This window comes from Hippocampus bargibanti, linkage group LG10 (genome assembly GCF_051943395.1).
Source record: "Hippocampus bargibanti isolate YZ-2025 linkage group LG10, ASM5194339v1, whole genome shotgun sequence".
Classification (NCBI taxonomy): Eukaryota; Metazoa; Chordata; class Actinopteri; order Syngnathiformes; family Syngnathidae; genus Hippocampus; species Hippocampus bargibanti.
In genome coordinates this window covers 289108-304774 of record NC_142743.1, presented here as the reverse complement: position 1 = coordinate 304774, position 15667 = coordinate 289108, and the positions used below count along the sequence as shown (strand labels likewise).

The window sequence follows — 15667 nt, the reverse complement described above, 5'->3', positions numbered from 1 at the left end:
CAAAGTTCTGAAAGGAAACAGGGAGCGTAAGTCCTCCAAACGCCATCGTGCTCCACTGGTTCGGAGCACCCCTCCCTCACCGCACCCAAGAGAATAAATACAGAGTAAGATTGATTGAAACGCAGACAAACCGCTTATTAAGTGGCTTCTCTGATCTGCTTCTCCATGAATGTGTGTTTCTTCTTTGTCCTTCTGCCTTGGCTTCAAGGTTTGAAACAAGATTTGGATAATTTGCATTGCCGTCCCCTACTCACCTCCCTCCCTCCGTTCCATGGCCCCGTTTTTACCATGGAAACCTTGCATGTGTTGTACTGCCTTTGTGTGTGTGTGTGTGTGTGTGTGCTTTTTTTCTTCAAGAAGGTGGCTGGTTGCCAAGGTAGCCGATGGGCGCCCGCCAAGCCTTGCAACTCAGGTGGGTGCTTCACTGAGTTGTTCAATCTGATACACCAAATGTACACTTGCTTCGTAAATCTTGTCTGCCACATTTCTTGTAACAATGCTTGTCATTGATTCCAATGCACTTTCACCTTTAATAAATCAGCCCAAAACATGCCTGTGTGCTTTTGTTCCACATTTTTTTTCATAATAATTTTCCAGATCTTCTTCTTTTCCTTTGGCCTTTTCCCTTCAAGGGGTCGCCACAGCCAATCGGTGTCCTCCATCTTCAGAGGTTTGATTTGCACGTTTGTTTTGGCCAAGCGTTTACGTCGGATGCCCTTCCACACACAACCCTCTGTATTTATCCGGGCTTGGGACCGGCACAAGAACACACTGGCTAATTTACCAGATAATGAGTCATCTTCAAATATGAAATGTTTACTTCCGTGTTGACGTTAGTGAACGTTTATTTTAGCCACAAGATGGCGTAGTTCATCATTGAAACGAAATGATCACGTGGTTAGATTTGATTAGATTAGAATGATTTGATACCAGGTTCACTACCGAGTACTTCATTCACTTATAAACATCAGGATTCAATATGGAGCTTTAAATGCCCTCATTCAAGTTGTAGAAAAAGTCATGTGGTCATTGAAAGACTGGCAACCTGTGCATTTTGAATTTGCATCATCTTTATTGCTCCACCTTGTTTGAAATGAGGTCTGTTCCTTTAAGTGGTCTCTCCAAAAGCGTTCTTGGTGACTTTGCTCATATTCAGATTGTTGCAGTGTGCAGATCTTCACGTGCACAGCACAAAGCAGCTCATCGGGTGAGTTTATTTTTGGATCATTCGCATTTAGAGATTTTTTTTTGTTCTGTTCACGATTCTACAAATAAATTCTCATGAAGCATCTGAACCTTTGGTTGAGTGAAGTATTTTTGCCTGTACATTTATAGGGTCTCACAATGCAAAGTTTCAGTGGCAATTGTATTCTTTTTTTTTTTTAAACTGAAACTGAAATTTATAGACTTTAAACTTTATAAACTTTTTAGAAGTAGGAGGCTCGAATAATCTTTTTTTTGTGTGTGTCTTGGACAGGAAAGTTATTTTACACGTGTGCAAACGTGGCAGGAAACACGCATGCATTGAACTTCTCTCACATCAGGCTAAATGTAATGACTTGCTCGAGCAATCAACTGTGAAATGGTGCAATTCTGGTTATGCTTAAAATAAACCTCCTTTCATATTTTCTACCGCCTTTCTATCTGTCCCTTGTCGAACAAATAGACTCCTTTTTACGGAACACCATTATGAGCACGGATGACAATACTGGATTTGTGGCCACCATTGGAAATGGGATTGGTGAGTGTCTTGTTCCATCTTTATGGTAACTTTACAATCCCGTGACGACACAAGACATTTTAAATCTTTGTAAGGAATTCACAAATTGGACGTGTCATTTGTAAATGCACAGCAGGCAGCTTTTCCCGAGTAGTTTGATGAATCACGCTTTAGTATCCTGTGGGTTCGATTCCTAAAGCAACAAAAACGACAGCAAAACCTCTGAAGATGTTTTGCTTCTTTTTCAGATGCGCTGCTGATGCAAATGTGAAGCAGCTGCACTTGCCCACGTTATTGTGCCACATCGAGCTTGGTATTTCATCCATCATTTAGTATTGGTTCTCAATTGCTGCCATGCTGCAACCATTCTCTTATGGTTGTTTCAAAGTCACGACTCATTTTAAAGAGGTTAAGAACACTTGGGAGAGCCATGCCATTGGCTGGCCACCAGTTCAGGGTTTAAACCTCACCTGCAGTCCAAAGAAAGCTGGATAGTACACCTACAAAACTCTTGAGGATTAATTGGTTCAGATAATGGCTGGATGATAATGGCATCTGAAAATACATTTATTGTGTGTTATATTATTAATTGCAGACTTTGATATATTGCTAGCCAAGGCTGACTTTTCACTGGATTTGCTTTCAGAATAGCGAGTGACGAGTGTACAATATCCTTATCCAATATCACATATTAATTTCACATAGGACCTCACTCCACCTCAAAACAGTTCTAAATCGAATATTGTATGTTCCGGATAGGACCTCGGTCCACCTCAAAATGCTTCTAAAATGTTTTTTACTGTCTGCCCACGGCCTGCTATTGAGTCCTCACCCACTTTGAAAATCTCTGTTATGGAGCATCATCACTTTTTTTAACAGTTATAAAATGCCACGCTTTTGTACAGTTCCAGGAAGAGTCTTACCCTGGTACAATCTTTCCATGAGATTGTTCTAAATCAAGGTTGTCAAAGTCATTTTTTGTCACAGGCCACATTGTAGTTACGGTTTCCTCTCGGGGACGTTGAGGAAGCCATTAGAATGTTTCATCTCCTCCACATTACATACAGAATTCACAACAAATTAATGAATAACTAGTTTCCAAATTTGAAGTAAAGAATAATGACTGTTATTGTGGTTTACATGGGACAATTTGAAGTTTTGGTTCGGACTTGAGCAAGCATTATGGCACTTGACATGCTTGATTTGCTCTCGCGGGCCGAATAAAATGATGTGTGTTGCCCGTGGGTCAATGTTCGAGTGCCCTGATTGGGTAATTTGGCCGTAAATCCGTCAATGGCAATAGCACCGGTGGTGGCAATTGGTGGTGATTGAGCACCTGATAAAAGGGCGAGCCAGTGCGCGTGAGGGGAGTGAAAGACATTTTTGAAGAACTGGGCTGAGAGAGAGCGGCGGAGTCGTACCCTCCTCCTTATCGACAGAACATGGGGAAAGTGGCGGCTTAGGACCGGATTTGTAGCCGGTAAAAGTAAATGGTGGAAGACTGAACAGAACTTGGATTGGGACTCGCCAGATCATAGCTCCCGTGTCATTGAGGAGCTCGCGGGAGGGAACTCGTTGAGTCCGTTGGGCTTCCCAAACCCCTGCTTCCACCACTAAGTGGAAGTGGCTTTTGGCCTAGCGCTTGTGGACCTTCGGGGTGAGTAACCTACTCCACGCCGGGTGGCGAAGAAAGACGCTTGGTCTTCGCGGCGGCTGGTCTTTAGCATAGGGCTGATTAACATAAAGAGCTAAACCCCTCGATCCCGAAGGGTGGAACTGTATTAGGCGTTGAATGTCGGGTTTGTTTGGTTGTGTATGTGGTGCCGTTGTGTATGTGGTGGTTGACGCTATGGGAAAATAGCGTCACCTAGCGTGGTTTCAGTAGGGGAGGCGGGGGCTAGTGCCAAACGAGATACAGTAGGGCCTTGGCTTACGAACTTAATAGGTTCCCAGACGGAGTGTGTAAGGCGAAAAGTGTGTATCCCAAAAAATTATTTCCCATAGGAAACCATTAAAATGAGAATAATCCGTTCCCAGGTCTCCATAAAATATAATTTTCAACTAAATAAGCCTTGAAACTACACACAACATACCTTATTCTATGTATAATAAATGCGCTATTGTATTGTAATGAAATAAATACACTGCACTGTGTAATAAAGTCACTTTATTTACATGTGTGATGGTCGTTGATGGCTCTTAATTGACACCTGTTGCTTTCTGACTTGTAAGGTCTTACGAAGCTGAGGCATCACATTATCATTCATCATGTTGATGATTCTCATAGCCACAGTCTTTTCTGGATGGAACTGTTCAATAAAAGCCTGCACTTGATGTTGCAGCCATCTCCTCCTCCTCGCCCTCAGATGACAACTCCTGAATGGCTTGCTTCTGCTTGTCCTCTTGAAGGCAAATCAAATCCTCTGTGTTGAGGACCTCATTATGGTCAGCAACAAGCTCCTCGATGTCATCTGCATCCACTTCGAGTCCCATGTTCTGTCCAATGTCATCCAAAACAACAGAGTCATGAGGATCAAATCCTCCAAAGTCCCTCTCAAGGATGCATGCGGTCCACAAATTATTCCATGCAGCTTTCAAGGATCAAAGGGTAACATCATGCCAAGCTTTTAGTCACGTGAAAGCGTCGAATAAATAAAGCCTTTGTGTAAAGCTTTTAGGCGAAGGATGGTAGCAATAGTGGACTGAGCATATCCGCTAAACCGCTAAATCAGACAAACGCACACCACGCAAATTCATGTTTCTCAATGATCTCCTTCTTCTCCTCAACTGTAATTTTGTTTTTTGTCTTCTTCGGCTGAACACGAGCCTGTGGTGGGGTCTTTTTCGGTCCCATAACAGCAAAAGTATCTGTCAAAAACTCCTTGGAGGCGATTGACGTGTGTCTCTCTGTCTCTCTCTGTCTCTCTGTCTCTCTGTCTCTGTCTCTCTCTGTCTCTGTCTCTCTCTCTCTCTCTCTCTCTCTCTCTCTCTCTCTCTCTCTCTCTCTCTCTCTCTCTCTCTCTCTCTCTCTCTCTCTCTCTCTCTCTCTCAATCAACGTGTGCATTCAGAGAAAGGGGGTGTGAAAAGGCAGACCGGCTGTGGCGCTGTTCATGTGCTTTGGTGTTCTTTCACCAAAGATTACTGCGCCAGCCGTGGTGGGGGGTGCATATCGCGAAAAGTAGTGCTTAATACAAGGTTTAATTTTCATAAATTTAACGTTCGTAAACCGAAAATTTCGTGAGGCAATGTGTTCGTAAACCGAGGCCCCACTGTACTCCTCTTTATTCCTTTATTTTCCGGTCACCCACACTCTTAGTAGACCGTCAGCATATGAACTTATACTATTACTATTACTATTACTATTAGTTAGTCTGAGACGCTTCGTAACAGGCGTTACATAAAGCGGGTGGTCGCCCGGGATCTGCTGAGTGACCGTATCTCAAAAAAAATAAAATAAATAAAATACAACATTTAGGCTAGGGCTCCTGCATCCAGTCCCCTCTCACTATCTGAGCTACAAACCTGGTGCAGTGAAGAAAACATTAATCCTGCCCATGCGGTTATTGTGAGTGAAGTGCCCAGTGACACAAGTATTGTTGAGGTTGAAGAATTACTCGAAGGGATAATACTAGTGGGACTCAATCGGCAGTACATTTGCACCTAAAAGCTAGCAACCATTCATTTGACAACAATGAGGTTAAAATCTTAGCGAAAGAACATAGATGGTTTGAAAGGGGGGTAAAAGAAGCGATTTTCATAAAACAGCTAAATCCTTCACTCAACACTACCAGTACGACTTGAGTTTGCTTAAGAAGCAAAAACGTCTGACACCTTCAAACAAGTACAGATGACGGCAGAAGAAACCTTTTCATCGATTCAGAGTTGAATGTCATGCAAACTGTATTTTGAAGTCCGGTACCAGAACCAAAGCAACATGTCGAGTTGTAGTCCAACAGTATCTTGTAGGAACTACCCTGCCAAATAGATGGCATTTCACATCCTCGAGCCAGCTTATGTCGCCAGGGATAGGACTGTCACGTCATTTCGACAGCCACCCGTTTCGCTAAACACCCGCTTGGCCACTCCCTCCGGTAGTGCCCCCATGGGAACTTTTGTTGCCTGTTTGGGTTGTTCAGCCACCAGGCATGCCCGATCAAGCACAACCTCTTGGCCTGACTCTAAAGGTAAGGCCCATCCATCATGGTGTCTCTTGGAGCAGTTCTTCCGGTCCTTCATCTGGGTCTTTATTCCCCATGTGGTTTATTGTGCCCTAGAGCCAGTTTACTAAATCAGGACTTGGTATGTGCAAAGTTTCCATTGCACATTTAAACATTTTCCACCATGTGACGGGACGCTCGTCAGCTCATTGTCTGTTGCTCTAGAGACCACGGTGTTGTTTTTGGATGGACCTGAATTCACTGGTGGTTGGTTGACATGCGAGTACTGCTGGATTCTAATCCTTGTATCTCTTCTGGTTCGGCGTTCAACGGAGTTTTATGATGAAATACCAGCGGGGACCATAGATGGTGAACAGAAAAGACTACTTTATTCTCGTAAACAATAGAAGAACATCCGTAGTCGGAGCGGGAAGCCAAGAGAGCAAAGCCCGCCCCTTTAACTTAGTTTTATCACACAGCAGCGATGACATCATCTCCACCAAGCCTATCAGCAACGGGAAGGGGTTGGGAGAGAACATTAGACACTTAAAATGAATACTTGTTGCATCCTATTGATCCAACAAGTTATCTCATAAGCTACACACATCCATATAGACTAAACTAAACATGAAATAACATAGGATGTTTACGGATGTGTATAAAAACACTGTATCATGACTTAAAGAGAGATTATGTAAATGAGGCCTGAGGACACGTCAGTGTTTCGGGATGTCGCCAGAACCTGCATAAAGTATCATTTTAATTCAATAAGGACATCATGTTAATTTACCTGTTGGCTTCAATGTTTCATCGGGGAAAAAGATGTCTTTTCCCAATCTTCAGCACACATATCCTAACTTGTGATCTGCCCAAGTTCTTCCTTTAGCCACGGAAGCATGCTAGAATTTAAACTAAAAATAACGGCTACAAAGTTACATGTTCTGTAGCGTTTTGTGAATCTTGTTTCATCCAATAGTATGTTGAAGCTCATATAGAGTAAATCTAACAACATTGTAAAATTAGACATCAGATACTCATTTTCCCTTCCTTGTTTTATCCTTACGTAGGCTTAATTAAGGTCAAGGATGAAGAGATTGGAAACAATGAGGCATATCTTCAGGCTGAGAAAACAAAAGGCATTTTGCCAAAGGAAGAAAAAGAGTGCGTTACTGAAGAAGCAATGGAGGAAGGATACGATGATGAAAATGATGAAGAGAGAGATTCCGCGACTGAGCCGGAGGACTTGTTGATGGTGGACTATTCACTTGATGACAGTGCAGCTCGGCAGGATGCCGCTTCGCAGAGAACTTACGTGACAGGAGCCAGAACTCCCCACGTGCAGTCAATAGGGAAGCTTAAGTGTGACATCTGCGGCTTGTCCTGCGTCAACGTCAACGTACTGCTGGTGCACAAACGCAGCCACACGGGTAAGCGCAGGAAACCAATCAACACCTCACATCAGACATCAACCCTTGTGCAATCATCACTTATTCGGCACCTTCTGTAGTGTCGTGTTTTGTGCAAGTGGAGTGAAAAAGTTGCTTTGCGCTCAACCTTTGTTTGAACGTGGAAATTATCTTTGACCTGCTTTGACAAAAGAGGTTAAAAGTGACTTTGATCAAGTGGGAAAAATAAACAATGAACTTTGGTTCTTTTGGTCAAATCAAATTAACATTCAAATCAAAATCAATATATGAACCTAACAAAGGTGTAAAAGTGGAGACTGAAAGCAAAGCTGCACTTTTTTTCATAATAGCAAAAGAATATAAGACTAATATATAGTATATATAATAATAGAAATATCAGACTATGTGTTTCATGTACATATACACACACATTGCAGATACGTGTGTATATATATATATATAAGAGAGAGAGAGAGTGAATTGTATACTACATATGATGTGAGAAAACAGTTTGTGACAATGACAGTGGGATGGTGCTTTGTTCCCTTTTCAAAGATAGTGGGCTCTTGATATGTTTTTTTGCAAGTCATAAAAGGAAGATGTGAAGTGTTGCTCTCTGGACAGAAGTTTAGTTACTGAAAAACATCACTTAAATATGTTCAAAGCAAATCACTTGTGTGAGATATTTAATCGGGGGACCACGGTTGTTTAAATTTCTGCAGTAAAAAAAAAAAGTCGTCTCCATAAAATTGGTGCAAGCGTTGAATGGAAAATGTTTTCATCCCTCCAGGTGAGAGGCCATTCCACTGTGCTCAATGTGGAGCTTCCTTTACTCAGAAAGGAAATCTGCTTCGCCACATCAAACTCCACTCCGGAGAGAAGCCTTTCAAATGTCCCATGTGCAGCTACGCTTGCCGCCGTCGTGACGCCCTGAGCGGGCACCTGCGCACCCATTCTGGTACCAGCCAGCCAGCCAGCCAGCCAGCCACATGCACACTCAGTTGAGCGACTCCTGTGAGCTGACGCTGTACGCACCTGTGTCTTGACTGGTGTTCAACCCAAACGCATTATTTCTGCTTTTCCAGCAAAAAACCCGCCATGCACGATTACACGCATCGCACATGACATTACTCGTTCACCTCCGAAAACGATCAATTTCAGTTCTTTCATCATCAGCGTTCAGGAAATGTTTGCTTTCTGCAAATATATTCTCCATTGTTTAGTCATCCATTCCCAATAGCATTTGTGCCCTGTTCCGATTTGGGTTTTGGCGCTTTTCATGTTGGGACAAATCAAAACTCACATGCCTGGGTTTCAATGTCCTTCCCACAGTGGAGAAGCCCTTCAAGTGCAACCTTTGCAGTCGCAGTTACAAGCAGCGCAGTTCCCTCGAAGAGCACAGAGAGAGGTGCCATGCGTACGTTCACAACAAAGCGCCTGTTGACAAAGGTCAGAAGCTATTTTGCATTCACCGTTCAGCTCAAAAGACATTGTCCTCCATTCGAAGGGACTTCACATCACTGTAGACAACCCGCTAGCTGTGCCGTAAGATGAGTAAGACAATCACTGCACTGAGCATTAAACTTAGTGATTATGCTTTCTAGCTTGTTCTTACGGGCTGGTAAATAAATGTGATTTCATAGCTGCTGCCCCTTCATTACATCAAAATAGGTTATGTGTGGTGCGGTCTGCTGCATTCTCAGATTCGCATCGATCATTTTGTGCCTACTTTGGTCACCAAGTGTCGTACGTTTACGCCCAATAGTGTATTAGTAGTGAGGAAGTACATCCTCATCCTGAGACGTTAAAGCACGCGTGCACCAGGAAGTAAGATCAAAAGAACTTTTGATCTTGCATCAATAGCTTGTACTTCCTTCACCTCAAGCTGCCGAGGTGCCAGTCGCTCAATTTTTACATGCAAGGTAGGAAGGAAAGTGGACATTTGGACACCGTTTCATTATTTCATTTAATTGTGTGTGCGTGCGCCTTAAAGAACAAACGTAGTCATTTCCTGACTCTGTTCTATAACTAAGGCTCTCCCTCCGATTCTTTGCGGCAGACACGAGTCACCCATCAAGTACTCGGATGGGCACTGAGCGTGCTCTGCTACTTGACAGGCTCGTCACAAATGTAGCCAAACGCAAGCGATGCATGCCGCGGAAGTTTACAGGTAAGTACCCCGGCGCTCCACAACTCACAAACGACAAAATGTAAGCACTAAGATGTTTTCGACACGGACTGACTTTTCACATTTTTTATGGTTATTCCAAAACGACGCTAGAAAGTTCTTTTTAAAATCTGCTGTTGCGTGATATTTGTGCTTTTATGTGTGCTTTTCCGCTACACTATGACGGACATTTGGACTGGACCACGTTAATGAAACTTTATTTCTAGGTTTCATTATTTGTTTTATTTTTCTATGATTTTCCATTTGAGATCCGTACAGCCATGCGCTTTGTCCATAAAATGAGCTTTCGGCGCACAGGTGTCAAAGTCAAGGCCCGGCGGCCAAATCTGGCCCGCCACATCATTTCATTAGGCCCGCGAAAGTAAATCAAAATTGTGAAATTCCATGAGGCTTGCTAAAGTCCGAACCACATTTCAAATTGGCACATGTAAACCAACAATGAGAGGAAATTGTAACTACAAACAATGTGGCCGCAACAAAAAAATGAGTTTGAGACCCTTGTTTTAGAGCATTTCAATGTTTTTTTGTGTGTGTGTGTGTGTGTGATGGGGGGTGCGCTTCTGAGCTACTTGTGTTTGTCTGTCTGTCTGTCTGTCTGCTGCTGGCCTCCGTGTCTTGCCAGGAACCCCAGAGAGTTGTCTCAGGCACCCTCAATACTCAACACCGACTGTGTCATAGGTGGGTATAACCATCCACAGATGAGTGTTAGGTGTACTTTAGATTATTCATTGACTATGTCTGATTCAATCAGTGCAAAGGGAAAATTGTGCTTGAATGTGTTGAGCTTGTTTTATTTAAATTGAACGAAGAGCAAACAGGAATAATTCATGAAAGTAAAATTTCAGTCAATGGCGCACCTGTAAAGCTTCTTTATTTGTACTTTAATACTTTTGGGTTGCTTGCTAACCTTTGTTGTCCAAAACAAACACTTGCACAATTGTGTTTAAAGCCGGCCATGTTGGATTTACCTGTATTTTAAGAGGGGCTGGTCCGCCAGTAACAGGTGACCGTTCGCATCGACAAATAAAAAGTGGTGTCACAGTTTGTTTCTTTGGTAAATTGTTCACTTGCTTATCCGCATGGCCCCATGTTAAGTCACGTTTGTGTACGATCTGTCGAGTTCCCATCTAGATTCAATCCTAATCGGTTGCTTTTCTTGTCGGAGTTGCCTTGTGTCTGTTGCGCTTTATGTTTGCCACATTGCGATCGCGGCATGTTACTTTTAGCAAATTAGCAGCGGTTTAGTCATTCAGGAAAGTCTTTCAATCACAGTAGTGTTTGTACTGAATTGTTTTTGCATCGTGTCAAACAATGGTGGGCCGTGCATGTCACTCCCAGGCCTCCAGTAGTGCTATGTCTGAGTCAATCAGCTGCGAGTGTGGTGTGATATTACGACACGTCCAATACAGGAAAAAAAAAAAACTCGTGACTTGATTAAAACTGAAGAAATACTGTCATTAAAGTGTTCGGATTTTTACCATGAACGTGTGTATTCATGATGATGATGATGTTCATCTATACTTGAAAAATCTGTCTTGAAAACTGGCTTGAACAGTGTCTGCAACACAATACATTTCTTCTCCTCCTTCAGCCATTGTGGTTCGACAAAACTGCAATTAAATCAACACAACAATATATTTGCTTATGCAGCTCGCTACAGATAAAGCTAGCACACTGTATCTGTAGCCAGCCAATATGCTCTTCATTAGCGGCTAATGATAATATGATTGGCTAGTGACTAGTCAATCATGTGATTAGCCAATCGTAGTTTGCAAAAACTCTGACATTTCCAGTGACTTCCAGCAGGCATTGGGTAGCCAACTCGAACACTGATTGGTTAAAGCAACAGTTTCATCAATATCGATTTTTATGCTCCAAGGCCTGCCGAACTGATTGTGAAGGCGTCCAGGTCGATTTCTGACGGCGGTAACGAATAATGGCTGAAATGTGATTGGTTAAATGCTTAAATACGAAACGCATCTGGAAGCAGCACAAGGAAAAAGCAATGAAAGGAAGCTGAAAGACAATTAAACGAATAAAAGTTCGTAGACAAAATATAATTAACATTTGTCTGTCATTCAGATATTTTTAGGCCAGCAGAGAAGGCCTTGCAGGCCCTGACGGCCCACCGTTGGTTTCAAACATGAGTTTGTCCGGCTGCATTGCAATGTCTTAACTGAGTAGAGTAATTTGCATTATGGCTAGCGTGAATCCTGCCGGCGCGTCACTTCCGCCTTTGGCCCATGGAATTTGTAGTTTGCGTTTCATGGTTTCTTACCTTTGGGATAATGATGATAAGAATATATTAATTATTGTTAAGTTGAAGGTATTAAATTAATTGTCAACGACACACATTGACATTGCGATAAATGAAGATCAAAAGAATTAGTTTGTTGCGTTTCGTGTACTTTGGATTATTCATCGACTGACACTGCTTCTTCTTCTGCTGCAAAGTGCTTCAATAAAGAATCAAATAAAAGTACAGAGCCAGTAATCCTTCCGTGACGACGGACGATCCCGATTCAGAGGGCCGTGAAAAATGGAAAGAACTCCACACGCACGCATGAGAGTTTGGGGGCACAACGCCTCCAAATGGCTTCATCGGGTTGACAAATGAAGTGAGAGCTTTCAATATGACAGCCACAAGGAGACAAAGCCAAATAACCACTTCAATCGCAGGGAAACAACAAGGCGGGAGGAGACAAATGTCAGCGGGTGCGCCCCTCTGTTCTGTAGCGCAGCTGCACTTGAGGCCCTTGTCTGAGTTGTCTGTTTCCTATCTGCTCTCTATCCTTTCTATGCCCCCCAGAACAACTGCTTCCTCTAGATCAGGGCTCGCAAACCTTTTTGACTCAGAGAGCGAGCCATAAAAGTCAAATATGTATTTAGAAATGTTATTCAGTGACAGCCACACACACACGCGCGCACACACACAGACACGCAAAACGCACGCACGCGATTTCAACAAAATGTCAGAATGTGTTATTTAAAATAACTTTGTGATAATACTCCCCATGAATGCGAATGGTTTTCCGTTCCTCACGATCGGTCAAAATCCATCCAAAATGATGGGAATGAAAGTCAACTTGCCGGGTCCACGTGCAAAGTTACTGCTAGCTAGCCTGCACACGGCTCATTAGCTTGCACGCTTGTTTTCTGCTGTCTCTCGCAGAAGTATATCGATGCTAACGTTAGCATGGGGCTTGTCAAAGTGCCACTGACATTCGACTGTTTCGTCAATGGTATTGTTTCATTGCAAATAAGAACCATGGCAGTACCTTTTCTTTCCACAAAGGCGAATCCTTCGGTCCATTCAACCTGAAGTGTACGATCATTCTTTTTTTTTTAAATGGGCTGTTTACCTGTTTCGACATGAACGGCACCTAAGTCAGTATCATCCAATGAAAATTGCTCCTTGACCATCAATGGCCACCCTAGGTTAGCATCATTCCAATTTCTCCACTGTGAGACTAATAAAGGCATATCCAATCCAATCCATCATTCAAGCAAAATGGAGTTTTCAGCCAACCTCGGTCAGTATCATCCAATCGAAATTGCGCTTTCCGCCTACTGCCGCCCAAAGAACAAATGAACAGCGAAAAAGCGAGAATATGGAGTACGTATTTAGTTTTATCGGCAAGCCAGATGCAATCATCAAAGGAGCCATATACGTAAATGGCTCGCGAGCCATGGGTTCACGACTCCTGCTCTAGATTCTGAACTATTTTGCCCTGCAAACCCTTTCTGCTCTTGCTTCCTTTGTGAGGTCCTCTTTTGTTGACTTGGCCCTGGTTATCATTCCGTCTCCTCAAACCTCGTCTACTTACAGTCCTGCTCTCGGCATTGACTTCTTCCTACTACGATATGATGTGTGATAAATGAGTCTGCTTTTTTTGAAGGTGCCGATCGAGGTGATAATGGTATCTGTCTGGACCTGAGCTTGAACAGGAACACGGTTCACCGACAGGACCTTCCTTTATGCTCCCCGGGGCCTGATGTGCAAACATTCATGCGTTCAGGCCCTGATTGTGACCCAGCTCACTCGTCCCAAAGGCCGTACCCTGTTGTGTTAAACTGCAGTGACATCAGTCCTATTGGCCTGGACAACGGCCACAAGACGATAATGTCCCTGCCGGGTCTACCTCACATCCCCCGGCAACCTCCGAGCATGGATGCGTTCAACCCTGATAGCTTCCAGGGATCTCCTTTAACGTATAGCTTTGGCCACTTGCTGGGTGGTCTCAATCATCAGAACGAGATCCCACACTCTCAGCCTGTTCCCTTGTCATCCTTGGAAGGTTTGCGGGTGGCTAACGGAGAAGCTGGGGGGATGACTGGGGCCTTGTACTCCTGCAGTCACTGCAAGGTGATCTTTCTTGACTATGTCATGTTCACAATCCATATGGGTTGCCACGGCTTCCGCAACCCACTTGAGTGCAATGTGTGCGGCCATCGTAGTCGAGACCGTTACGAGTTCTCGTCACACATAGTCCGCGGGGAGCACCGATTGGAAATGAAGTAGCCGCTATTCCATTAAGGGCCCACATTACACACTTAGTCAGGTGACAAATGACGATGCAGATTTACTTTTTAATGGAGCTCGTGCAGGGGTCGTCAATCCAAAAAAGTGCCTGGAGCCGCAACTAATTAAAGCCTCAGAAAGAAGGCAACAAACGCTGTGTGTATATTAGCTACTTTATGTTGCATTGCATTGCGTTGAACTTTGATTCGTGTTCCTTGCAGTGCATCCTGTAGAGCAGGGTGGTCTAACCTTTTTTGACCAAAGCGCTGTTTTTCTCAACCCACCAGCCTCTTGCGATCGACCTATAATCAATCGTACATGCACGCGCATGCCATAATGAGCAACAGCCGTAACACATTTTCATTCTTTGTCAGTTCCCTCAGTGAATTGGACACGAAATGCAATTTCTTCTGACAACAGCCACCTGCCTGCCATCCATTGCGCCATACTTATAGAAATGTGTGCCGCAAAGCTTCATTGACAGAAATATTGACATGTAATATTTATTCCAGAAATTTTTTCAGCACTGGAAAATGTTAAGAATGTTTGTCCGCCTACCAAAACCATATTCAAACAAAAAGTATATACGTACATCTATTTTCACTCATTCTTCATTTTCCAAACATTTCAAACATTTCAAAAAGCTCCATGGAGCCACTATGTGGTGCTTAAGAGCCACACGCAGCTCCGGAGTAGTGCCGACCCCTGAGATCGTGTAACAAGGAATGAAAGGACGGACTATGTGGTGTGGTTTGAGCGTATATTACACAGTAGGAGGCTGGTTTTAAGAATCGATCGGTGTTATGTTGGTGTTATACATTGTGCTGCATACCAGGCTATAATTTTTGTTCATTTTGAACACTCAAATGCTCAATATATTCTGCTAATGTTTTTTTTTTTGTGCTAAGAGATGAGAATAAAATGACTATTTTTGTCACGAATACCTCCTCCTTGTTGTATTCATCACCAAATATTTAATGTACAAACTAAAAGAAAAAGTACTGAAGGTTACATCTCATCTTTGTAGGCTTTGGTTAGGAGGACAAGCAGTTTCCCATCGAGAATGTGTTTTGTTCACTCCTGAAACACACAATGTATAGGATCAATACATTTCATTACATTTGACACTGGTGAATGTGATTTTACTTGTGAGTTTACTCATTTTTTTCTGAATTTGTGGAAGCCATCCCACTTTTGCGGCATTTGAGGCTTGTTGAGAGTTGATTGCTGGTATGTTGGCGATTTTGATGTTGATGAATGTTATTTAAGTCCTGACAGTGTTGGCTTCATCGAGCTGCTACCATGTATCCATCCATCAGAGGCAGTTCCCTTTTCTCACTTTGGGTTTGAAGAGAAGTAAATAATACTACAGGTTCCCGTGAGATGAGATATTCTCAGAAATTCTCAAAGAACAAACTCAATGGTTCCCAGAAAGTGTGTGTGTAAGGCGAAAATGTGTCTTTCAAACATTAATTTCCCATAAGAAACCATTAAAATGAGATTAATCCATTGCCAGGTCCCCATAAAACATAACTTTCGAGTAAATAAGTCTTAAAACAACACAAAATAGACCTTATTTTATGTATAATAAATGCACTTTTGTATTGTAATTTACTGTAGTGTATAACAAAGTCATTTTATTTACCTTTGTGATGGTCGTTGATGGAATGGAG

General features: G+C 42.9%; 1 protein-coding gene across 2 annotated transcripts; it reads left to right on the top strand.

Annotated features, from left to right (window-relative positions):
* Positions 1 to 1169: 1169 nt before the first annotated feature.
* Positions 1170 to 15667, top strand: LOC148892008 (zinc finger protein Aiolos-like). Of its 2 annotated transcripts, XM_089006657.1 has the most exons (8): positions 1170 to 1207; positions 1478 to 1551; positions 1667 to 1741; positions 6946 to 7305; positions 8075 to 8242; positions 8617 to 8733; positions 9344 to 9454; positions 13372 to 15667. In XM_089006657.1, the coding sequence occupies exons 3-8, from the start codon at positions 1690 to 1692 to the stop codon at positions 13992 to 13994; spliced, it is 1431 nt and encodes a 476-aa protein (XP_088862783.1). In that variant the 5' UTR covers positions 1170 to 1207; positions 1478 to 1551; positions 1667 to 1689; the 3' UTR covers positions 13995 to 15667. The 2 variants fall into 2 exon arrangements, with proteins under 2 accessions (XP_088862783.1, XP_088862781.1); XM_089006655.1 differs by lacking the exon at positions 1170 to 1207 and having other exon boundaries at positions 1441 to 1741.

Coding starts and splice junctions, on each gene's coding strand:
- LOC148892008 (XM_089006655.1), top strand. CDS start 1,600: ATGCTTAAAATAAACCTCCTTTCATATTTTCTACCGCCTTTCTATCTG. Junction 8,243..8,616: donor GCACCTGCGCACCCATTCTG/GTACCAGCCAGC, acceptor TCCTTCCCACAG/TGGAGAAGCCCTTCAAGTGC. Junction 8,734..9,343: donor CAAAGCGCCTGTTGACAAAG/GTCAGAAGCTAT, acceptor TCTTTGCGGCAG/ACACGAGTCACCCATCAAGT.